The following is a 24,954-nucleotide window of genomic DNA, read 5'->3' as shown; positions in this document are numbered from 1 at the left end:
AAAGAAGCAGTATTTAAGAATTTAACATTTAAATACCATCAGGTTTTACCCACTTTGGAGTAAAAGCCTGGTTTTTTTGGCAGTAAAAACGGCTTTGCCAAGTTGTTCCAGATTTCAGGCCTTGCTAATGCATTCTGTCATAGATCAGTAGAGGCTTGATAAGGAGCTAACATAATCCTTTTAGGACAGATAACTAATGCTCTACCCAGACTATCCAGGGTGTTTCTTTAAGATTGGATTTGTTTTCTGCTAATCCTTAACATTAGTTACTGATGACCTAATCTAAAACCCTAAAAAGTTCAAAAGCTCTTTTAAACTTAAAAATCTAATAGGTGATACTCTCCTGACAATTCTGTAAGGCCCTCCACAATAGGCCACCACCAGCTTTTTCAGACTCATTTTGTAATCAATTCTCTTTTGCAAGATGTTATGCCTGCACGGCACCACTCCTCAAACAAAGTGGTTCTCAAAGTTAGCACCCACCCTTATTCCCCAAGACTGCTCCAATGAAGGGTCAGGAAGTCCACTAAGGAAGGAGGAGCAGGGAGTGCATGCCGGAGGACCCTGGTAGTCCCACTTTTTCGTTTTTGCTTCCACACCACCAGAAGAGCATGTAAGAGCACAAACCCTCGCAACTCGGAGCTCCTCTCAGCTCTAGCCCTTTTCTCCTCTCAGCCCTAGCCCTTCGCTCCTCTCTCAGCTTTGGGACCACATTCTCTCTGGGTCCGCTTCTTGCAGTGCTGGGGTAGGGTTTCACCAGAGTAGTCAACTCCAAGGTTCAGGATCTGGGTTTACCAAAAAGAAGGAAAGACGTGCATCATGGTCTAACCAGGGGTTTCTAGAGTTCTGTGCAGAGATTCAGAGCTAAATCATGAGCTAATAAGGAAGCATCATTGCTTTCCTTCACAAAAACAGATGCTTCTCACAGGTTCTGGAGAAGAAGAGGTATTGCTGGGCCAAGACAAGATTTGGTGTTCCTGAGTTCCCTATTAAATTGCCAAATGACTGTCTTCTTAATAGCTGTGCACTTTGACTCCTAATACTCATCTTCAAATCCCAGCCACTTCATAAAACCTTTCCCACCTGTACTTCTGTCCAAAGGACAAACCTTTGCTACCTTGTATATAAGTCCTCAGTTCACAGCAAATACTTATCAAATTTTTACTGAATTTAACTGAAATATACTCACAGATCAGAGAGTAAACACTGTGTGTGTACCATTATCAAAGCATTAAATCAAAGAAATTATATATCAAAAGCATTTTATATTTGGAAAACTTCCTTTTAATAGCAAAAGTCCCCTATAAATGTACTTCAGGAGAAAGACGTTCAGCCACAGACCAGAATAGCTTTTATAATACTTCTGAACATTTTCAAGCATTCTATCTATAATTTCCAGGAGCATATTTACAATATAATGCATATGGCCCTCGACAAACTTTTAATAGTACAAATAAAATTAACCTTGGGAAACAATGAAAAACATAAATTAATGTTCTTGATAATTTTCTTCCTTAGATGCATGGCCCCTATTCAGCTTATATGACCAAAGTAATATAAAGTATATGAATAGAAAGTAATATAAAGTATAAAGTGAATTTTTCTTTAAAGGAAACAAAAAAGGCAACTCACCTTAGAACTAGCTGTAACATCACATCTTCACAATGTAAACCAATGAGAGTTCTGAATAATGCCAGGGACACCACACAAAGCTGGGAAACAAGAGACACACATTCTATTCTAGTTCAGATGCTGGAACGATAACTCCACACCCCACAGATGGTAAATAAATCAGAATTACAAAATAAAATGGGCCTTTTTTTTTTTTTTTTTTTAGCAGTTTTGATAAAAAGCATGCTGCTGCCAGAGAGAATGTGTATTCAGGATATCAATTCTCCTATAGGATTTGATTAGAAAGCCAGTGTCTGGAATTATGCCACTGTGCAGAATTATCTTCCTACAAAAATGCCTGGGCTCGTATTTCCAACTTTTAAAGATCCAGACAGATAAACATTCTCCCTACAATTCTCCAATTCTCTCTCTCTCACACACACACACACACACTCCTATTTAGGTAATTTGTTTTCCTGAGTTATTTTTCAAACATTAGTTATTTACAAGACAGGGCTCAGGGAAAATTGTATATAACCTAGCCAAGTCTCCCTTCAGAGTTCTTAGCCTCAAGCTCAGCTCCTCTCTTGGCTATGGGGCTAACATTTTCCTTGGTTCCATTTCCCATTGTGCTGAGGGTGAGATAATATTCTTTTCTAAAAAGTTCTTTAAAAAAAACAAGAATTCTATCAATGCTGATTTCCAAAAAGAAAAGGTAAACTGCCAAATAGGGGAGATGCCCAAAGGTGTATTGTAAAATCTTTGTACCTTTTTGAGAGTAAGCTTTTATCAATCTACTGGCCCATTTAAGTAATTTTAAGCTCTCACTCTTTGTAGAGTAAATGCTAGTCTGTTTTCTAGGCAAGTTGGGCTTAAAATCTGGCCAATGAAATCCACAATGCTGTAAAGAAAGAGCTGTACTTAGCCTAACCCAAAACATCTCTTATCCTCAGGGCAGGTCATATACGTGTAGTTAGCTAGAAGCAACATACCCTGTTACCATTCCAAGTCTTTGCACTTGTGGGTCCATTAAATGCAATGGCTTTTCCTGACTCCTCCAACAGGCTAACTCCTATCTGTTCTCAAAGTCTTAGCTTAGGCCTCACCTCCCTTAAGAAATCTTTCTGTTCTGTCTCACAATATTACCATCCAACACCTCCTTTCCCCAACCCAGTCAGGTTTCCTTCTTATCCATTGCCACAGTAACCCCTGCAAATCAGTTAATTTATCAGACTTCATAGTAACCCGGACCCCTCACTGTTAAGGGTGAGCCGCAGGGTGTTTGTCTTTTTATTATTGAGTTGTAGGAGTTGTTTATTCTGTGTACAAATACCTTATCAGATATAGGATTTGCAAAAATTTCCTACCATTCTGTGAATTGTCTTTTCAAGTTCCTGTTGTTGTCCCTTGAAGGCAAAAGTTTTTAATTTTGATAATTTCCAATTTATCAATTTTTTCATTTGTTGTCATTCATGCTTTTGGTGTCATATCTAAGAAAACACGGCCAAGGCTACAAGGATTTACTCTTATGATTTCTTCTAAGAGTTTTATAGTTTTAGCTCTTACATTTAGGTCTCTGGTCCATTTTGAGTTAATTTCTGTATATGGCATGAGGTGTGGATTCAGCCCTATTATTTTGCACGTGGATATCCAATTGTCTTAGCACCATTTGTTAAAAAGACTATTCTTTCTCCCACTGAGTGGTCTTGAAATTTCCTTGAAAACTAATTGACCATGGATATATGAGCTTATTTCCAAATTTTCAATTCTGTTCCACTGATCTGTATGTCTATCCTGCACCACACTGCTTTGATTACTGTAACTTTGTAGAAAGTTTTGAAACCAGGTACAGTGAGTTCTCCAACTCGTTTCTTCAAGTTTGTTTTGACTATTCTGGGTCCACTGCATTTCCATATGAATTTTAGAGTCAGCTTATCTATTTCAACAAATAGGCCAGATAGGAGTTTTATAGAAAAACACTGAAACGGTAGATCGATTTGTGGAGTATTCCCATATTAACAATATTAAGTCTTCTGGTCTATGAACATGGGATGTTTTCCTTTTATTTAGGTCTTCTTTAATTTAAACAATGTTTTATACTTTTTGCAGCATAAGTTTTGCACTTCTTTTGTAAAATTTATTCATATTTTCTTTTGATGTTATTGTAAATTGATTTTTATACATTAATCTTGTATCTGCAACCTTACTAGACTCATTCATTCTAACAATTTTAGTGCATTCCCTAGTTTTTGCATACAAGAGCATGTCATCTACAAATACTGATTATTTTACTTTTAATATAAATGTGTTTATTTCATTTTCTTATTTAATTGCCCTGGCTAGAACTTCAAGTACCATCTTGAATAGAATTGAGGAGAGAAGATATCTTATTCCTTATCTTAGTGAAAAACCATTCTTCACTATTAAGTAGAATGTTAGCTCTGACTTTTTCATAGATGCCCGTTATCAGACTGCTAGGAAGTTCCCCTCTATTTCTAGTTTGTTGAGTATGCTGTTGATAATCATGTTTTCCTTTATCTTGATACAATGTATTACATTAATTGATTTTCAGACTTTAAACCAGCTTTACAATCCTAGTTTGATAAATCCCATTTGATCATAGTGTATAATCCCTTCTATTTATTCTAGATTTCATTTGCTAGTGTTTTATGGAGAATATGGGGAGCCCATATTCATAGTTAGTGTATAGTTTTCCTGTGGTATCTTTGTTTAGTTTTGGAATCAGAATTAACACTGGCTTCACAGAATGAGTTGAGATGTATTTCCTCCTCTTCTAATTTTTTAAAGAGTCTGTGAAGAATTTGTATTAATTATTCATTTTTTAAATTGATAAAGAACACACAACATAAAAGTTAACATATTAATGATTTTTAAGCATACAAATCACTAGTGGTAACTATACTCACATTGTTGTGCAACAGATCTCTCAAACATTACATTTTGCAAAACTGAAACTCAATAATCACCAAACAACTCCCCATTTTCCCCACCACCCAGCTCCTGGAAACCATCATTTTATCCTCTGTTTCTTTAAGTTTGACTATTTTAGATCCCTCACATGAGTGGAATCCTACAGTTTGTCTTTTTCTGACTGGCTTACTTCACTTCACATAATACCCTCAAAGAGCATCCATGTTGTAGCATGTAACAAGATTTCCTTCTTTTTTTAAGGTTGAATAACATTCCATTCCATTGTACACATAACAACATACTCTCTTATCTATTCATCCATCAATGGACAATCTAGGTTGCTTCAACCTCTTGGTTAGTGTGAATGATGCTGCAATAAACATAGGTGTACAAATATCTGTTCAAGATAGTGCTTTAAATTCTTTTAGATACATTCCCAGAAGTGGGATTGCTGGATAATGTACTAATCCTATGTGTTATTTCTTGAGAAACCTCCATGCTGTTTTCCATAATGGTTGCACCACTTTACATTCCCATAAACAAGGCACAAAGGTTCCAGTATTTCCACATTCTCACCAACACTTACTTTTTCAGTTTTTTGGATAGTAGCCACCCTAATGGATATGAGATAATATCTCATTGTGGTTTTGATTTGCACTTCTCTAATCTTTTCATATGTTTTGTGGTCCTTTGTATGTCTTCTTCACAGAAATATTCAAGTACTTTGTTTATTTTTAAGTTAGATTATTTGGGTTTTTGGTTGGTGGTGAGTTACAGAAGTTTTTATATATTCTGGATACTACCCCTTATCAGATATATGACTCATAAATATTTTCTCCCATTCTGTAGGTTGCCCTTTCATCTTGTTGATTAGTTCATTTGATATGCTTAAGTTGTTAAGTTTGATGTACTCCCATCTGTCTATTTTCCCCTACGCTTCTGGTGTCATATCCAATAAATTATTACAAAATCAATTGCTATGAAGTTTTCCTCCGTGTTTTCTTCTAGGAGTTTTGTAGTTTCAGATCTTATGTTTAGGTCTTTTATCCATTTTCAGTTAATTTTTTATGTGGTGTAAAGTAAGGGTTCAACTTCATTCTTTTGCATGTGGAAATCCAATTTAACCATTACCATTTGTTGATGAAATCGTCCTTTCCTATTGTGTAGTCTTGGCATCCTTGTCAAAGATCATTTGACCATAATACAAGGGTTCATTTCTGTTTCATTCTGTTTCCTATTCTGTTTCATTTGTCTTTATACTAGTACCACACTGTTTTGTATTACTATAGCTTTGTAATATGTTTTAAAATAAGGAAATGTGAGCTCTCCAACTTTTGCCTTCTTTTTCAATATTATTTTAGCTATTCAGGGTCCCTTGAGATTTCATATAAATTTTAGGATTTTTTTTCTATTTCTGCCCAAAAAATGTCACTGGGATTTTGTTACAAATTGCATGGAATCTGTAGATTGCTTTGAGTAATATGGCCATTTTAATGAAAATAAGTTTTTCAATCCATGAACATGGAATGTCTTTCCATTTATTTGTTCTTTTTTCATTTCTTTCAATAATGTTTTATAGTTTTCAATGCACAAGTCTTTCACCTCCTCAGTTAAGTTTATTCCTAAGTATTTTATCCTTTTTGATGCTATTATAAAGAGCTTTTTAAAATTTCCTTTTCAAATTGTTCATAGTTAATATATACAAATTATTTATGTGTGTTGACTTTGTATCCTGCAATTTTACTGAACTCACTTGTTAGTTCTAACAGTTTTTGAGTGACATCTTTAGGATTTTCTATATATATGATCATGCTGTCTACAAACAGACACAATTTAACTTCTTTCTATCCAGTTTAAATGCCTTTATTTCTTTCTCTTGCCTAATTGCCCTGGCTAGGACCTCTAAGTGGGCATCCTTGCCTTGTTCCTGATTTCGGAGAAAAAGCTTTTAGTCTTTCACCATTGAGTAAAATGTTAGCTGTGGGCTTTTCATATAAGGGCTTTAATATGTTGAAGTTGTTTCTTTATATTTCTAGTTTGTTGAGTGCTTTTATCATGAAAGGGTGTTGAATCTGTCAAGTGCTTTTTCTGTATCAATCGAGATGACCCTGTGGGTTTTGTCCTTCATTCTATTAACGTGGTATATTACACTGATTGACTTTCATACGGTGAAGCATCATTGTGTTCTAGGAATAAATTACACTTGGTCATGTTGTACAATCCTTATCATGTGCTGTTTAATGCTTTTTGCTAACAAAAATCTTTTTGTTAAAGATTTTTGCATCAATAGTCATCAGGGATACTGGTCTCTAGTTTTCTTGAAGTACCTTTGTCTAGCTTTGGTATCAGGACTATACTGGCCTCATAAAATTAGTCTGAAAATGTTCCTGGATCTTCAAATTTTTAGGAATTCAAGGAGGACTGATGTTAATTCTTCTTTACGTGTTTGGTAGACTACTCCAGTGAAGCCATCTGGTCCTGGGTTTTCCTTTAAGATTTTTAAATTATTATTACAACTTTGATCTCCTTACTAGAGGTAAGTCTGTTCAGACTTTTTTTTTATTTCTTCATGATTCATTTTTGATAGGTTCTATGCTTCTAAGAATGTATCTAGGTTTTCTAGATCATCCAGTTTGTTGGTGTATAATTGTCTGTGGTATGTTCTTTTTAATTTCTGTGGCATAAGTTGTAATGTCCCCTCTCTCATTTCTGATTTTAGTTATTTGAGTCATCTCTCTTTTCTTAGTTAATCCAGCTAATGGTCAATCAATATTGTTGTAGTTGTTTCAAAAAACCAGGTCTTGGTTTCATTGGTTTTTCTATTCTTCATTTCACTGAATTTTGCTCTGATCTTTATCATTTCCTTCCTTCTGCTAACTTTGACTTTAGTTCGTTCTTCTTTGTCTAGTTCCTGGAGATGTATAGTTAGGTTGCTGCTTCAAGATTTTCTTTTTTTTAACCTAAGTGTTTACAGCTATAAAATTCCCTCTTAGTACTATTTCACTGCATCTCATAAGTTTGGGGATATTGTGCTTTCATTTTCACTTGTCTCCAGATATTTTCTAAATCCCCTTGTGATTTCTTCTTTGGTCCAAGAATGTGTTGTTTAATTTGTATGTATTCATAATTTTTTCCACTTTTTCTCCTACTATTTATTTCTAGTTTCATTCCATTGCAGTCAGAAAAAAATTATTTGTGTGCTTTCAATTTTTGTAAACGTGTTAAACTTTGTTTTGTGACCTCACAAGTGGTCTATTTTGGAGAATGTTCCATGTGCACTTGAGGAGAATATATATCCTGCCATTGCTGGGTGGAGTATTTGGTATATGTCTGTTAGGTCCAACTGGTTTATAGTGTTGTTCAAATCCTGTTTCCTTCTTTATCTTCTGTCTGATATTTTTATCCACTATTTAAGTAGGGCATTGAAGTCTCCTACTATTAATGTGCAGCTGTCTGTTTCTCCCTGTAATTCTGTCAATGTTTGCTTCATATATTTGAGAACTCTGATGTTATACATAATATTTATATCTTACCAGTGAATTGACCCTTTTATCATCACATAATGTCATTCCTTATCTCTTCTGTCTTTTTTTGTCTCTTTACCTTAATATCTAATTTTTTAAATATAAGTACAACCATCTCTGCTTTCTTTTAGTTACCATTTGCATGGGATATATTTTTCCATCTTTTGACTTTCAGCTTATGCATGTTCTTAGATCAAAAGTGACTGTCTTTTAGACAGTATATGCTTGGATCATGTTTTTTAATCTATTTAGCCAGTTTATATCTTTTGATTGGAGTGTGTAATCCATCTACATTTGAAATAATTACTGAGGTGGAAGGACTTACTAATTCCATTTTGTTGTTTTCTGTGTGTCTTACAGCTATTTTATTCCTCTTTTCCCAAGAAACAGACAGAACATAACAGCAATGTGAAGCCAGCAATTCACTCTTCTCTTTCCCTCACAAGGTAAAAGTCAGCAGTTGGAAGTTTTCTCTGGATCTTGCCACACTGTGTTGGGGAGGGTGCATGGCTAGAGCAAGTAATAATGCCACCTATTTTCCTGCACACTTCAATATGTCTCTTCTTGGCTTTGTGCTACAACCTCTTAACTGGTGTTCTTACAAAGTTGCTGAAGTTCTCACAAAGGCAATTTGGTCCATACATTTTTGTTAAGTGGGTTTCTCTGTGAGGGAATAAGGGCCTGGGTCTTCCTATTCCACCATTTTGCTGACCTTACTTTTTAACTAGTGCCTAAATGTTTGAAAGAATTCACCAGTGAGGCCATCTGGGTCTGGGCTTTCCTTTATGAGTAGTTTGTTTAATTTCTATTTTAATCTTATTTTGATATAAATTTATTTAGATTTCCCATTTCACAAGTTTGTGTCTTTCTAGAATTTGTCTATTTCATCTAAGTCATCCTTTGGCATATAGTTGCTCATAGTATTCACTTATTGTTTTTATTTCTGTAAGGTTGATAGTAATATCCTCCTCTTTCATTTCTCATTTTAGTAATTTGAGACTTCCCTCTTTTTTTATCAGCCTAGCTAACGATTTGTCAATCTTATCAAAGAACCAACTTTTTATTTCACCTATTTTCTCCATTGTTTAAATTTGCTATTTCATTAATTTCTCTCTAATCCTTATTGTTTTCTCTTTGCCTGCTTTGTTTGATCTTCTTTTTCCAGTGTATTACGATAGCTGCTTAGGTTACTGCTTTGAGCTCTTTCTTCTTTTTTTAACATATGTGTTCACAACTATATATTTCCCTTTAAACAATGCTTTTACTGTATCTCATAAGTCTGGGTATATTTTGTCTTCATTCTCATTTATCTCAAAGTAAATTCTCATTTCCCTTGTGATTTCTTCTTTGACCCACTGATTAGAAGTGTGTTAATTTCCATATACTTGTGAATTTCCCAAATTTGTTTGTCAATATTTTTTTAATTTCCATCCATTATGATCAGAGAACATACTTTGCATGATTTCAGTCTTCTTAAATTCACTGAGGCTTGTTATATGGCCTAGCATATGGTCTGTCTTAGAGAATATTCCATGTGCATTGGAGGAGAATGTGTATTATGTTGCTGTTAAGTGTACTGCTAATTGAATATTTTCTTAGTATAACATTTTAATTCCTTTAAATGATTTTTCCACTATATTTTTAAATTATTTTCTTAGTGGTTGCTCTAGTGCTTCCAGTATACATTTTAACTTACCAGAATTTACTTCAGATTTATATTAAATTAGCTCTAGTGAAATATAGAAATATTACTCCTATATAAGTCTATTCCCTCTTTCCCCCTTTGTGCAATTATTGTTATACATATTATCTCTATATATGTTACAAACTGAATGATATATACGTTCTCATTCTTTTGCTTTTAAAACAAGAATTGCAATTAAATAGGAACAGCCTTTGGGGAGGAGTATTTTTCAAGTTAATCAGAGCTTCAAAATGAAGACTGACCACCCAAATTCACAACTTTCCAAACTTCCATTTCAGGAAAACTCATGGACAGGAATATGATCTCTAATATCCAGACATGATGCACTCTGGTTCCTTGGCTTTATCTGAGCTTAAGTCCACGTGTTCCCCTGCATCTTGCCCCCACAAAAGTGCATTCTGCTAGTTCTACAGAAGAAAGTACTAAAACAGAGAAATCGCAAAAGATGTCCTATGAAAGGCAGTAAGTGTCACCTCTTTGACAGAAGGATCCTTGAGAGCAAAACACATTATCCCATTCATCTCTAACCAAATAGAAAGAAGGTAATGGCCACAGAACAACAACAACCAAAAAAAAAAGAGAGAGCAAAAGAGAATATTCATAATTTCATTCCCAAAACAAACTCTCCTGAAATCTGTTCTTAGTTGTAAGCTCCCTTCCTCTGGCGCTCTCCTTACCCGAAACGGGGTGTTGATTCGACTCGTGAGAGTGTCTAGGATGTGGACATTCTCGTGCTGGTGCAATAGGATAAAACGGAGGAAGATCTCAAGTAGTGCTGGCTCAGAGATGCTACGCAGGAAAAGGTCCAGATATGCAGTTGTGGTCATGACCTCCTCCACAGTCACCTAGAACCAACAACAGAGTGAGTGCAGGTGAGCATCCTCTTGATGCTGTGATACACGCCTCTCCCGTGGCCCCAGCCTCACCACAGTGACCCCATCAAGGCAAGAACACGACTGCCCACGAAAACACACTTCAGAGCTTTATTGAAACCCATAACCTATTCACATTCCACAATACCTCATGCTGTTTCCACCCTTTAATTCAATAAGGAAAAAGAAAGGCATAAAGAATCAATTCAAGTGTTCTGACAATTCTAATCATCAAATGCAGTTCAAATACCATAAAGATTTTAGAGTATAATCAGAAATGAAGAAAAAAGATAATGGAAAGTATTTACATGGATTGTAAAGGATTAATTAGAAAGCTTGGAGTAACTTGTTTCATTATTAGTCATTCAATAAACATTTATTGGGACCTATTATGTACAAGCAGCTGAAAACATAAGAACACTCTTTATGTCCAGGAAGATGAGCTATAACAAGCAAAATGATAAAATAAATTGCAAAGGAGCAGTACAGACACAAAGTACTACAGATGTTCAGATGTGTTTCTGGAGAGATGGAAGTCAAATTTTTTATAACTGAATAATACACATAAAATGTTATTTATAAAGTACTATAAGAACTCACTGCTTATAAAGTAACTGTGACTTTTTTATAATACAAATTAATATTTGCTACCTAGTGTAATTTTCTCATGTAGTAAAATGTCAATTTTTCAGTGAATAAGACTCTGAAGAGCCAAGTTTTTCAAGAAGCTGAGGATTTGATGCTTCAAGTATCAAAATTCTAACCGTAAACATTTTTTATTAGGAGTATTTTAAGAGCTAGCATATACATCTTTGTCCTCCTAAGATGAGAATATACCATCTCTTGATGAATATAGGTCATTCCCAGGGTCATCAACTGCCCCGCAGAAGCATAAAGAAACAGCCACACCTGAAACCATGAAAATCACCAGAGAAATAGTTCAAACTTTCAGATTCTAATACCACACACCCTAGAAATCTTAGCAATCCCTCCACCATGAGTCAAATGCACTCGATTCTAAACAAAACAGATGGCAATACAATTTGAGTGATTTTTATTTTCCCTTTTCCATTTTTTAAAATCTTCTTTCTTTCTCTTCCTTTAAAAGCGTTAGTTGTCACATTATCTTACGGTTACTGGGCCATTCCTTTTATATTCCATTCCTCTTCCCCTTTTAATTTTCAGCTTTCAAAATCCACAGATTAGTTTAGAAACCAGATGTCCAGATCTGCTACATAAGTGTAGATGAGCCCTGAGTGGATGCATCTGTGCATAAAGGCTTGGAGCTATCTATTTTGGCTGCTTAAATTACTTTTAAAAAGTTCTGGTGCTCAGCTATCTTCTGGATAGATGAGCCCAGGTGGATAAAATATTACCAAGTCAGTGTGTCTGTTTTCTTTATCCTAAGCAAGGCATGCTTATCCAGTGCATTAGAATCTAATGAGAAGTCATTCCACAGTGGTCTGAGTACATATCGTAGCGCAAATTCCCTTCCCCCAGCTTGGTGCCAACAATGCAAGCTCTCAGACATTCAATACACTACTATGTCATCTGACCAACTGTAAAGAGCTCTCTGTGGCCCAAATATAGCAATAGAAACAGGTAACCATCAACCATTTAACAAATAAATCGCACTGGGAAGAGTGCTTTTCATGGTCTGCCCCTGAGTCTGAAACAAACTACTTCCGTCTTTGTGTTTCCTGATGTTTTCTAGTCCCATGTATGGAGCACTCCTAATGCTGTCCTGGGATGCACACTGTGTCTTTTCCTTTATTACCCCAATGCAATGTACAAAGCCTGGCACACAGAACATACTTCTTCCTGAGTGAATGACAGCCCCAAAGATCTAGTGATTTATATTTGCCAGAGTTTAGTTTAACTTTTGATTATTCTTTATCCTCTACATGTGTCCTGAAGGCCACAGAGAGTAAAGACATTTTTTATAAAGATCTCTGTAATAACTGATGTCACCAATCATGGCTAAGGGGGAAATGACTCACAACAACCCTACATTAGCTCACATCCACTTCACTACTGCAAACTTGGGATCCTTTAGCAGAAACTTAATCCTAAATGATTTAGGTGAAAATCTAATTCCCCAACAACATTGATCACTAGAAAAAAGTTGCATAATCATTCCAAACAGGCTATGTATGTAGTTTCTGTAATACAGTATTTTCAACTTATCTATGGAACACTGCTGAACTGACGTGTCATACAGAATTCCAGCCTTTGTACCAATAATGTAGCATCAGCTTTTCCCCTCTTAAGTTACATATGACCTTAGTAAGCTCGAAAGCACAGCAATCAACTCCTTAAACTATAGTCTCAGTCTCTGTGGCCTAATGTGAAAGGAGGGCATTAAGTATCTATTGTTTACTACTGTTAGGCTGGATAAATGAAAAGATTTCACTTCTTTTTAGAAATCAAAGCTGTCATTTATAAGCTAAGAGGATTTAAGAAGCACTTGGAGGGACAATATTTATATAACATGCTATAAATATTAAAACCCCAAGTCCATTAAGCATTAAGTTGCATATTTTTATGAACTGAGATCATACTCACATTAAACTAATACCCAAATCAGGAAAATCTGGCTCCCTTCTCCTTCCATCTTTTCCTTCCACCATATCCTCAGAGCCTTTAGGAGTTTTTTATACCAGGAAATCTTTTCCTGTCCCATTATCTTACTTTCAGAAACTTCCTCTAATCCCCCCAAATAGGCAACCTCCTTAACGAGGATGAGACCAGAGACTAAGTGTGATCACTGGAAAGCTAACAATAAACCACAAGGGAAAAGATGCTCTGCTGTGCAGAATGTAAAACAAAATCTTCTGCTAATGCCCCAAAGAAGTGTTAGCAAGACTGGAAAGTAGCGTCTTCTTCATGCACCCATTATGAAGGACAATCCGCTGTTAATATAAGTAAGATCTCTGTCTTAGAGATGACTATCAATATTTATTTAACTTGTTCTATAAAGAATTGCAGGTAGCTACGAATTTACATAGAAATACTAACAGAAACAGTAAATGACGTTCTACCTTACTGCCATATCATACACAATAATAAAGTTTAGGGATACTAAAGCTTAAGAATGTAATTTCATACTAAAGGTGGGCCACAATGACTGAAATCACCTAAAGAAAACTCAGTGTCCACAAACGAATAATTATCCTTGACAAGATAAGAACAGTTGTTACTCTAAAGAAGGTATCTGCTTAGGTGCTATTATGTGATTACTTTTCAACCCAAGTTCCAGAATAGAGGCCTGACTCAGGTACTTGACTTCACTGCTATTGAGTCCCGTTTAGTCCATCCTTGGAAATAAATCTTTTTTTGCCCGTCTTCTGTACATTCCTATAGCCCTTGTCTGGGTCCTTCTTCATGCCAAGAATCTTTACCAATCCCTCAAGCCGGTGTTTTTGAAACTACAGTTTGAGATCAAGAGTGGGTAGTTAATTCAGTTTATTAGTTCATTAATGGTTTAGACCAGATTCCAATAGAAAATATTAGAGTACCCTGCACGTAGTAAGGGCAAGTACTGTTTTGTCAAACTTGTGTATACATATTTTGTTGAAAATATACATAATGCAATATATTAAATATATGGGCTTTGCTTGCAAATTCAGTGAATATACATATATATGCAAGCATGCAAAATATTATTTCTGACTGTGAGCTGCAGCCAAAAACATCTAAAAAACACCACAAGAGCACAGTTAACCATCATCTACGCCATGCTTTCACCCACCAGTTCTCATCACCAGTTTCCTATGCTCCAGGCTATAACCCAGCGTGGTCTGGCCTGGAAGAAGTGCACACATAGGTGAGATCAGTTTTCTGAACAGGATGGCAACTGAATTTACAATCAATCTACTCTTTTTTGTCTTAGGCTAAGAGCTCCAAAAGTGTGTTTTTATTTTTTATTAGAATTTCAAGCTTCTCAGAAATAGGCAAAATGGACAGTGTGTTTTCTTTTAAAAAGGAGGTGGGTGGGAAGGGAGGAGGTGACACCACGCATCACATTCTACTTCTATAAAACCAAAGCTCTCTAAAAAGAATTAAAGCCAGAACCAAAGCCAGTTATCATGCCCACAACTGCAGCAGCACATTAACTTATTGCACAGCATAGGAGTGAAATTGAGCATATAGACATTCTGACCTTTCTGTAATCAGCTCTAGTTGGGCCATTCCATTTGCATCTAAATTAGCACCAGAATCCTCCCTGTAATGGCAGGTTTATGTGTGTCCTGAAAAATACATTTCCAACCTGCTAATTGTTTTTTTGTGATCTAGTCACATTGGAACAAACAGATGGATCCTACCTTCTGTCACTCAGGCAGGTGGCAGGCAGTGGGGTCAGGTGACTGTGGCACCCTCTCCAAGTTAGAAGCCACCCTTCCTTGGCTTTTCTTTTGATAACAGAGGAAAAAACTAGCTAACTATTGGTTCACCTGGGTCATCAGTGAGTCATCGGCCCCAGTGGGTCCAACCAGAGTGAAGCTCCCACTGAAATCAGCAGAGGGGAAAAGAATGACAAGGCTGGATCACACAAAACAGGAGTGAAAGGGTCTTAACAGGGAACACAGGCTACGAGCCCACCCGCCGCTGCCAGACAGAGCCAAGCCAACGGACAGGCGGGAGGCACATCCACCCACCTGCAGCCAAGGGCAGCAGCTGGATGGACTCCTTGCAGCCATCTTCTCCCCTCCAAGGACATGAAGCGCTAAGAAGAACATTCAAGTACAGAAGGGAGGACAGACGCCCTGGTTCTCAGCAAGCAGCTCTACTGTTTCAGCCAAAAATTCAGGACAGAAAATGTTCAATGACTCCAGATCTGAAAATAGTCTGCAGTTGATGATTCTGGCTCCCTCCCGTCGGCTCCCCTATGCCTCCCTTCTGCTCCCCGACCTCTAGGCCACACGCTATACTGCTAGCACCGCCAGAGGCCAGCTGGGGAGGTGAATGGAGGTGACAGCCAAAGTCAGCAAGTTTACTAATTTATTCCTAAAATATTTGAGGAAGGAGGAAACAGAGTGACTACAATGAGGATTTCAGTAACATATTTTGAGGAAAGTGTATTAAAATAAAAGCCAGTCTCTGCCCCTTTTCTCCCAGCATTTCTTCAATGGATCTGTAATACATTAAATATATCAGTATAATAAATTTATATCTTCTGGGAGAAAAGGGAAGCAGTGAACAAATGGCTTTTCAGGGTCCTCCCAGGCCCTGAATAGTGAAACACCGCTCATCTCCCCAGTGGAAGTAGGAGCTGGGATTTGTCTGCCTGGGGAAAACCAGGCACCAGAGACACAACGTGGGAGGCAGTGCCACTCAAACCACAGGCAGTGATGGTGCTCCCAAGGCCATGCGGCTTTCTCACTGAGCACTGCTTCCCTGGAGCAGATCTCAATGCATTTAACTGGCCCAAATTTGAGGTACTTGAATAAACACTGACTACCTGTCCCCGAAATACAAACATTATTATCTGGGATTTGGTTGATTGTTTTTCTGCATTTTCCATTTTGTTCTCAGTGTTCAGATTACCTTGTCATGAATATTGTCAACTGCTATGGATGCTGCACCTTTGAGATTCCTAACTTTTCCTATACCTCCTCGCAATGGGAACATATCAGGAATGGCCCTATTCAGCAAACATTTATGCAGGTGTGAAAGCTCTGCACTGGGTCCTGGGGACAGAAAGATGAACAAAACAGAATTCTGAGTGCTTTGCTGTTGTAAGCAGAAGCCAAATGCATTAGGAAATTCTACTTAAAACCTGAACCTATGTGAGGTCTATACCAGGAGTTATGTTAGCCTTGCAGGGAATATGGTTGCCAGCCCGGAGTAGAAAATGAGGTTTTGAGGAAAACAGTGAGAGGAAGATAATAGTGGTTTTCAGAAAAAGCTACACAAACTAGAGTTCAAATCCTAACATTTATTACCTGTATAACCTTGATTGTGTTATTTAATCTCTCTAAGCCTGTTTTCTCCTCTGCAAAATGGGGATAATCCAGTATCTTTGAAAGTATTAAGAGGATTAAAGAGAATACACATAAATCTCAACACATAGAAGGGACTCAGTAAAGGATGGCTATTATTTCCTGACTTGGGTCCTCAGTTTAAAATAAGCCAAATTGAGGCAAAAAAAAAAAAAAAAAAGAAGAAGGACCAGGAAGTCGGTGGGAGTGTTGGTGGCAAAAGAACAAAATTTGCCTGTCTGTACATGTTTTTGGGAGTGGGGGGGAGGAAAAGTACAACCCCCCCTTATAGAAAATGAACACCTCAACCATTTCCACTCCCTCCCCATTCCCTCCCAGGCATTTTGTAGAATCAGAAGATTTTGAGGTGGTCACAAGGGATGGGCTACATCAGCCCCAAAGATTCAGTGTGTCCTAGAACAGGCTGTAGTTAGAGGGGACACAGAAACTCCCTAAAACATATTTTCATCTGTATTTGCCAATGCTAGCCAATCTAAACCTCATTTTAATCCCACAGGACAAGCTGACCAATACTGACAGAACAAGAATAAAGTTGTCCTCGCCAATAAAAATGGTCCTATATCCAATGGGCCAATGCTGCAACTAGGGTTGGCCAAGTTGAAGGGTTACTGCTTTTTTCACATCAAAAGTTATTTTCGCTAAACCTCTCTCCTTGGAGGTTTCAGCAAATGCCTATGTCTATAGCCACTTGGCTATGTCTATACTATGTGTGCATAATTTGTACCCTTATAGCTTCATTATGATATAATTTATTAGAGTATAATGCAGTATATGATCCATTATACTTGAACCTCACCTAATAAAGTTTAACTATTGAATACCCAAATACTCCATAAGACAGGTAATTCATAGCATGGTCCTGAGGTATTAACAAGGAAATATGGGGGCATTTTGGCTCAGAAACAAAGATCTGAGGGGTATTCCAAAGATCACTTGGTTCTTCTCTTTCCTATTTACTAATTGTTCCAGAAAGGCTCCCTTTTTTATTCAAACTTCTCAATGACAATTTGAGAAACAATAAAAACATCACTGACCAGTTATTGAGCACCTAGTAGGTAACTAAGGACTATTCTAAGCATAGTGTTTCGGTTATTTGAGTCCCAACAATCTTATGAGAACTAACTCCAGATGGTCCAAGCAAAAAAAATACTTACTGAAGGGGTGTCTCACAGAATCACCAGAAGGCTGGAGAGACAGGCTTAGAAAGAAAAAGAGGTCTGGTGCTGGGCTGCCAAAACACAAACACCCACAACACCCTTCTTTCAAACTCAAACAGAGATTACACAGCTTCTTTGGGCAACACAGCTTAGTCGAGGCTCATAATTTTTGAATCAGAAAAAAGTACTCCTCATTATAAAGGGAGATTCCACCTGCTGTAATTTAAATTGTACCTTACCCTGCCCTCATCTTAATAAGTGGTGACGGACGAATGCTGTCCCCGCAAAACTCAACTTTCCTATTCTGAAATTCTTATTAAACCTCTAAGACTTCCCTTTTCTAGGCTGTCAGTTCCCTTTCTCAGTTTTCATAATACATACATTCATCCTTTAAGATCGCAAACTTACTGCAGAAATGACTACATCTGACCTGCAATGTGAACTCTCAAAGGACCTGATGCACCGCCAGGTACTCAGAGTAATCAATAAACGTGTCAAGATGGAAATCAGCAGCCCTGTTACTAATAAAAACACTGGATTTTCACAGCCCATGTTGGGGATGCCTTCCTTAGCAGGGTAGTTATATTAATTTTACAATGCCGGAACAGCAGGGGAAATTTTCCACTTATAGTGAATAACATTTCATTGAAAATACAGAGTGTAACTCATGCCATGCTCTTGAATTATGGCAACCTCGAAAAGTGATCTGCTGGGAAAAAAAAAAAAAAAAAAAGAAATGCTTCCTCAGGCTTCTCCCTATTTATCTTCCTGATTAATAAGACAATACTACTGAATGCTGATGAGACTGACTTTAAAACCCACAGTAGAGGGGAAATGGTCCATGGGCCAGAACCCCAACCGGCAGCTTCTCTAGAATGAAGCGTCTGAGAACCACTGCAAGAAGGCAGCATCTAACGCCTGCCATTCCACGCAACCGCCTCAACTCCTCCCCCATCCCTCCGCCCCGCCACCACACGCACACAGCTCAATCTCCCTGATGGGTTAAATGTATCGTTCGGGAGAGGAATTTAAATTTAGACCCATTTTCCTAGATACTAAAACTGTAACAAAGCAAGCTCTGATGATAAAAGACAGATTTCACTCCTCACTTATTTTCCACGAGCACTGGAAAGACCTCAATAAAATGGGAAGGCAGAAAACACACACGCATCTGCCCAAACAAATTCAATAATTGCAGTCATTCTGGTTGTTCCTCTCTGTTGTCCCAAACCTGCACATCATCTGCCACTGGATAATCACAGAGGAGCATCCCATCAGAATGACTCCGCTTTACCTCACCCGAAACGCAAGTCAGACACAAAAATGATGGGACAGCAAGCCCTCAAAAAAAGTTAGTGTGGGGCGAGAGAAAATTATAGTCAGAAGATAAATAGACTAAACTCCTTCTCTGTTTTCCTTGCTTTTTGGTTTTCTTACTTGAAGAAAAGCTTGCAGGGCCTTTGTTGCTGATAAATTTTTAATGTTCTCTTAGGAAAGTGCAGGGAAAGAATAAAAGATTCACACCAACTTTCAGACCAGATCTTCCCTCCACTCTCTGCATTTGTTTCCAAGATGAATACCACCTGGCTGCCTTAGATAAGGTGGGGTTTTGTGTGTGTGTGTTTTAACTATTATTTCTCTGTGTATAGGGAGGGTGGGACCGTTTCTATCTTTTCATAATTCTGATGCTTAAGAACCCAATCATTTGGTACCATTATCTCCCTCATGCACTTGTTGAAGTTAAAAACAAAAGATATCTAATTTTCCATTTCAAATCAGAGATCGATGTAAGCTTAATTTATAACACGAATTTCCTTTCCTACAATGGAAGAGAAGTGACGTGAGGGGCTACGAAGACGTCAGGGATGAGGAGACTCTGCAGGACTGGTAGACCTGCTCAGCCTCTGAAAATTTACTCTGTGCCTATTTGTGATAAGACAATGCATAAAGTTTTGTCAGCTAACTTCTATTATGTTAAAAATATAAAACCAGGCAAGAAGAGCTATACTAGAAGAAGGGGCAGAATCAGGTATGTCAGGGTCAAATGCTTAAGATGACCTCTAGGCTAGTTGAGACTGGCCTCTGAGCCACAACCAGCCCATATAGGGCATTTCTGCAAATTAGCAATACATCTCTTTGGGCAAAGTAGCCCCCCAGGCCCACAGTTCGGTAAGCAGATGGCTTGGCCAGAGAAGAAGGTGTCTTCTGCCAATTAGATAAGGGTGCCTCTTCCTGTGGGTGGACACAGCCCCATGCCAGGACACAAAGTCTGGCAAACAGAACATGAACACCATCTCTCCTATCTGCACCCTCAGCAGGCTGCCCTTGTGCAGTAGACAACCTGCCCAACTCTATGCAGTGGCCCTGCCAACCCTGTGCCTTTCCAATAATTATAATAATAGAAATTTCCAGTTTCCCATCAATGGAAACGAAATTTTGTTTATCTGTAAGAAGCTTTGATGTTTATGGCAGGCACTACTAAATGTCTCCCCAATATTTATTCTCCCTCTCTTCCTTGGGAATAAACCCTGACTTTATTTAAAAAAAACACACACACATTTTGCATCTAGATGTTACTATGTGTGTCCTGGCTAATGAATTGTAAATAGAAATGGTGTGTGGAATACAAAAGGATCATTAAAGCGAGTTTTCTGTAATATAAAGGGAGTTTTCTGTATCCACAGCTAAACCTTAGGCACACCGATACAGTGTTTTCTCTGAGTAAGAGAAATAAGATATGCTTTGTAAGTAAATTGCTATAGATATCTCAACCCCAGCAAACACTTAGAACAGTACCTGGCATATATTGGGTGCTTAAAATACATATGTTGAATGAAATAATTAACTAATGAATGTTTTAGACCAAAAGAATACCAACTAACATTTATTCGCAGCCCATGATAAAGCAGAAATGTAATATCAAGTAACAAGTAATCTAGTAACATTCTCCCATTCAGTGTTTTCAAACTTTTTAATACCATGATTCATCATAATAAAAATATTTTATAATAATATCTAATACTCACCATTACTAAGTGCAATGCACTCTGGTATTTTCTATTTTATTCTACTTTAAGAGCTAATTGTGACCTACCAAATTGACTTCACGACTTACTTACGTGACAACTCAGTGTTTGAAATCTGTTTAAAAATATACACTAGACAGACTAACTTCTCTATTAGCTTTTCTGTTAACTAACCAATAAGAGACAACACTAACATTTAATTTTTTAAGTTAAAAACCAAAAATTTTTTTAAATTTTACCGGAAAGAAACAGTGGCACAAATGACGAAAACACTACTTTTATTTTGTTTGCTATTTTTGTACAACAGTTAAATATGATCACGGATGTCTTGAGAAGCCTACAACAAAGCAAGTAACGAGGCTGTCCTAGAAACCCCTCACTGAGGGCTGGTTAGCTGACCTGTCCTTCTCAGGTATCAGCTCCTGCTTCCTGTTCCACTCTGGCACAGGGCAGCGTCCTCTCTCAGTACTCATCAAAGCCATCCTTTCTCCAACCTGGGATTCATAATCTTCTACCCTGGGTGCTTCAGGTACTTGCACTAACCGATCTCTTTGCTGATCAGGGATTCACAAATGTGCTTCCCTTCTCAGCCAGGATTCTCTCCGGGTCTCCAGAAGATCTTAAAGAAGAGAAAAACATCATGGAGTAGTAGAAAATGGTCTGCAATGGGAATGAATATAAGACACTTGCATTTTAATTCTTAGCATCTGGTGACCATGGGCAAGCGAAGTAATATTCTGGTGTCCCAACTGCTTACAAATGGAAAACAAGCCTGATGTCTCAGGCCTGCATACTATGTAATCTACCACAGTAAGCGGATGTGTCAAAGAAGAAGGTTAACGATGAGATGTGAAGGCTTCTGTGAAAAGTGCCTTCCTCCACAGATTTTGGTGAGCACATAAAGAAGTGAGGATCGACAGGATAATAGAAAAGCACTTTGGAACACTTAGAGGACCTTCTAACGCAAACCTAAAGCTACCACATAAACCTTGTAAACATAATCAAATGTTAAAGAATTGAAAGATCATCTGCTTCATATCCTCTATTCCTCTCACAAATATTAAGCTTACAGACTCTGAACATTTCTTTCCAAATCATGAGCCTTGTTTTCTCTGCTGTAAAATGATGATGATTTACCCTCTCTGTTACAAGTCTGTTCCAAAGCATTCTTTGATTCCACATCAGTGACATAAAACTAAGTGCTAATCTCAATTCTTTGTCTTGGTATTTCATTTTCCAGCATAACCAACACATCACTCTCTTCTAATATAGTGGTAAGAGTGCTAGTCACTTTCTTTTGACACATCTATTTAACCAACTGCATATATATTGAATGTTTTCCAGGTGTACAATATACTAGTAGCTGAGGATACACAAAAGAAGCATAAGAAACACTTCTCCCTCAAAAAACTTACAACAATTGGCAGACAAAGCTCATTTGATGAACAAGTACTAAGCAGTGCAGTCCTATGTGAAAGTTCATTGGCAATTTGGAGATGAGAGAAGTCAGCATACGCTTCAGTGTAAGGCTTCTGCCCACAGTGGTGCTTGTATTGAGACCTAACAGATGAATACACGTTTTTTTGTTTTGTTTTGTTTTGTTTCTGTGTGGTTTTTTTTTTTTTTTTAAGACAGAGTCTCACTCTGTCACCCAGGCTAGAGTGCAGGGGCGCGATCCCAGCTCACTGCAACCTCTGCCACCCGGGTTCAAATGATTCTTGTACCTCAGCCTCCCGAGTAGCTGGGATTACAGGCACAAGCCACCATACCTGGCTAATTTTTGTATTTTCAGTAGAGATGGGGTTTCACCATGTAGACCAGGCTGGTCTCGAACTCCTGACCCCAAGTGATCCCCCCACCTCAGCCTCCCAAAGTGCTGGGATTACAGGCATGAGCCACCGCGCCTGACCCAGATGAGTACACTTCGGATGAACAGGCAAGAAGCGGAAAGGATAATCCAGTAGGAACACAGGAGCAAGAACGAACTGTTTAGAGGATGATGAGGGCACTAATCAGACTTTAGGTCTGCATTTGAACATCATGAAGGGAAGGAAGGCTTATAGGCAGGATGGGGCCACATCAGGAGAGGTTTTCAAAACCGGGTTAAGGACTCTGGATTATCTTCTGCAGGGCCCGGGAACCATGATATGTTCTTGGTGATGGGAGTGACATTTAAACCACTCCCATTTGTTTTTTTTTAAGCATGAGTTACTACTTCCAAATTTGCCAGAACTTGGGTTGAATTTATGCAGACATGATAGAGTAAAATGAAGTCTCCAGTTCTCATGTGTCCTCCCACATGCAGGATCTCCTAGCAGCGTACTTCTGGCCTCTCTCTGACTCCCCCCGTAATTCTTCTCCAGGAGAGGAGGAGTAACTTGTCATTTTGTTGAGCTTGGGATTGAGCCTGTCCCTTCCTCTCTTCTCCTGGGAGCCAGGCTTCCAGCAGAAAGTACATCTTTGGGAGAGGGCACAGAGGCTCACGCCTGTAATCCCAGCACCTCTTTGGGAGGCTGAGGCGGGCAGAGCACTTGAGGTCAGGAGTTCAAGGCTAGCCTGGCCTACATGATGAAACTCCATCCCTACTAAAAATACAAAAATTAGCTGGGTGTGGTGGCCTATGCCTATAGTCCCAGCTACTAGGGAGGCTGAAGCAGAATGATCACTGGAACCCAGGAGATGGAGGTTGCAGTGAGCCAAGATTGTGCCACTGCACTCCAGTCTGGGCGACGGAGTGAGACTCTGTCTCACAAAAAGAAAGCACATATTCATCTCTGCTCTTCCCCACCACAGATTCTATAATGCGTCTGGGTGAGTCTGTCTGTCTAATTCTCAGGTTAAATATTGGGAATGTTTGCCTACAAGAGTAAACCCTATTCTCTGGCATCAGTTTTAGTGGTAATAAAGATGGTGTTTTAATCTTCTTCCATCTGCCTCATTTTTTGTATTTCTCAACTTGTCACAACTCAAATGGGGAGGAGAGCCCTTTATACCTCAATTAAACTATACTGACTTTTCTGAAACTGCAGTACAGATCCTTAGCTGTACAAATTCAGTTTCCACTGATTCACATAAATGCTTTATACTCTAGACCGAGTGCTTCAATGAAATGGAACTGTACTACAGACACTGTAAACTGATGGCAAATGACAGAAGGGACACCAAGACAAACTCATGGCAACACACAGGCAATCCTAACAGAGAACCCTGCACAGGAAATTGGAAATTGTAGTTGGGTTCCCACCACCCTCCTGTCACCCATTCTGGCATCTCCTCTTCTCAACTTCCCAATAATCTAACCTTTCCTGGGTGTCCAAACCCCACACCAAACCATGACACCAGGTGTGACTTATGGCCAAAGTAATCCCCAAATTATATTTTCCCTTCTCCTCTACTAACCCCCTGTCCACACTGTGTACATAAAAATCTGTATTATAGGCCCTCTGAATTAAATAGCAGGATGTACACAAAATGAGTAATCAGTAAAATGAACTCTTCTAGAGAGTCACTGCATTTTAAAGGATTAATATGTGATGAGACTCTAAATTATAACATGTTGACTATGTGAGGATGAAAATTCTGAGTACACCCTTCCCGGATGGGCCTCTGTCAACACCCCCTTGCCATCCACACCAAAGGCTAAGGGGACATGACATACAGGTCATTTCCAAAGGTGAGGGGGAATTTGTTTATTATTATCATTATCATTCATTACTACCACTATTAACAGTAGTTCCAGAAATAGCCACCATTTATTAAGTACCAGCTCTGTGCCAAACATTGTGTTAGATGTTTTACATGTATTATGTTAATCAATTCATCTTGATAGAGTAAAATGGTAGGTAGGTATTAGGATTCTCATCTTACAGCTAAGAAAAGTGAGGCTCAAAATTTTGCCCTAGAAGCACACGGCAAGTGGCAGAAGCCACATTCAAACCTAAGTCTACCTGAAAATAAATTTCATGTTTTTTACACTATTTTGAGGAGAAGGCATCAAGGCAAGAATTCAAATAATTTCCTGGCATTCTTGTCCCCTGCCCTCTGAAAACACAGAAGAAATCCTTTGAAATTGAATATCTGTATCAACCATTTGGAACACATCGTCAAAGACACTGTCTCCCATTGT

The 24,954-nt window shown here is 38.1% G+C and overlaps 1 protein-coding gene across 2 annotated transcripts in view; it reads right to left on the bottom strand.

Moving 5' to 3' along the window:
• The window catches only part of FHIP1A (FHF complex subunit HOOK interacting protein 1A), a 264,702-nt gene that overhangs the window by 29,547 nt on the left and 210,201 nt on the right, over positions 1-24,954 (bottom strand). For both annotated transcript variants that reach the window (XM_007999990.3, XM_007999992.3), the window contains 2 exons: positions 10,449-10,616; positions 1,633-1,712 (listed from right to left, as the gene is read on the bottom strand). In XM_007999990.3, coding sequence (XP_007998181.1) covers positions 1,633-1,712; positions 10,449-10,616 — 248 coding nt within the window. The remainder of the gene's footprint in view (positions 1-1,632; positions 1,713-10,448; positions 10,617-24,954) is intronic.

Source organism: Chlorocebus sabaeus, chromosome 7 (genome assembly GCF_047675955.1).
Source record: "Chlorocebus sabaeus isolate Y175 chromosome 7, mChlSab1.0.hap1, whole genome shotgun sequence".
Classification (NCBI taxonomy): Eukaryota; Metazoa; Chordata; class Mammalia; order Primates; family Cercopithecidae; genus Chlorocebus; species Chlorocebus sabaeus.
The sequence above is the reverse complement of the archived record's forward strand: the minus strand, read 5'-3'. Positions and strand labels throughout refer to the sequence as shown.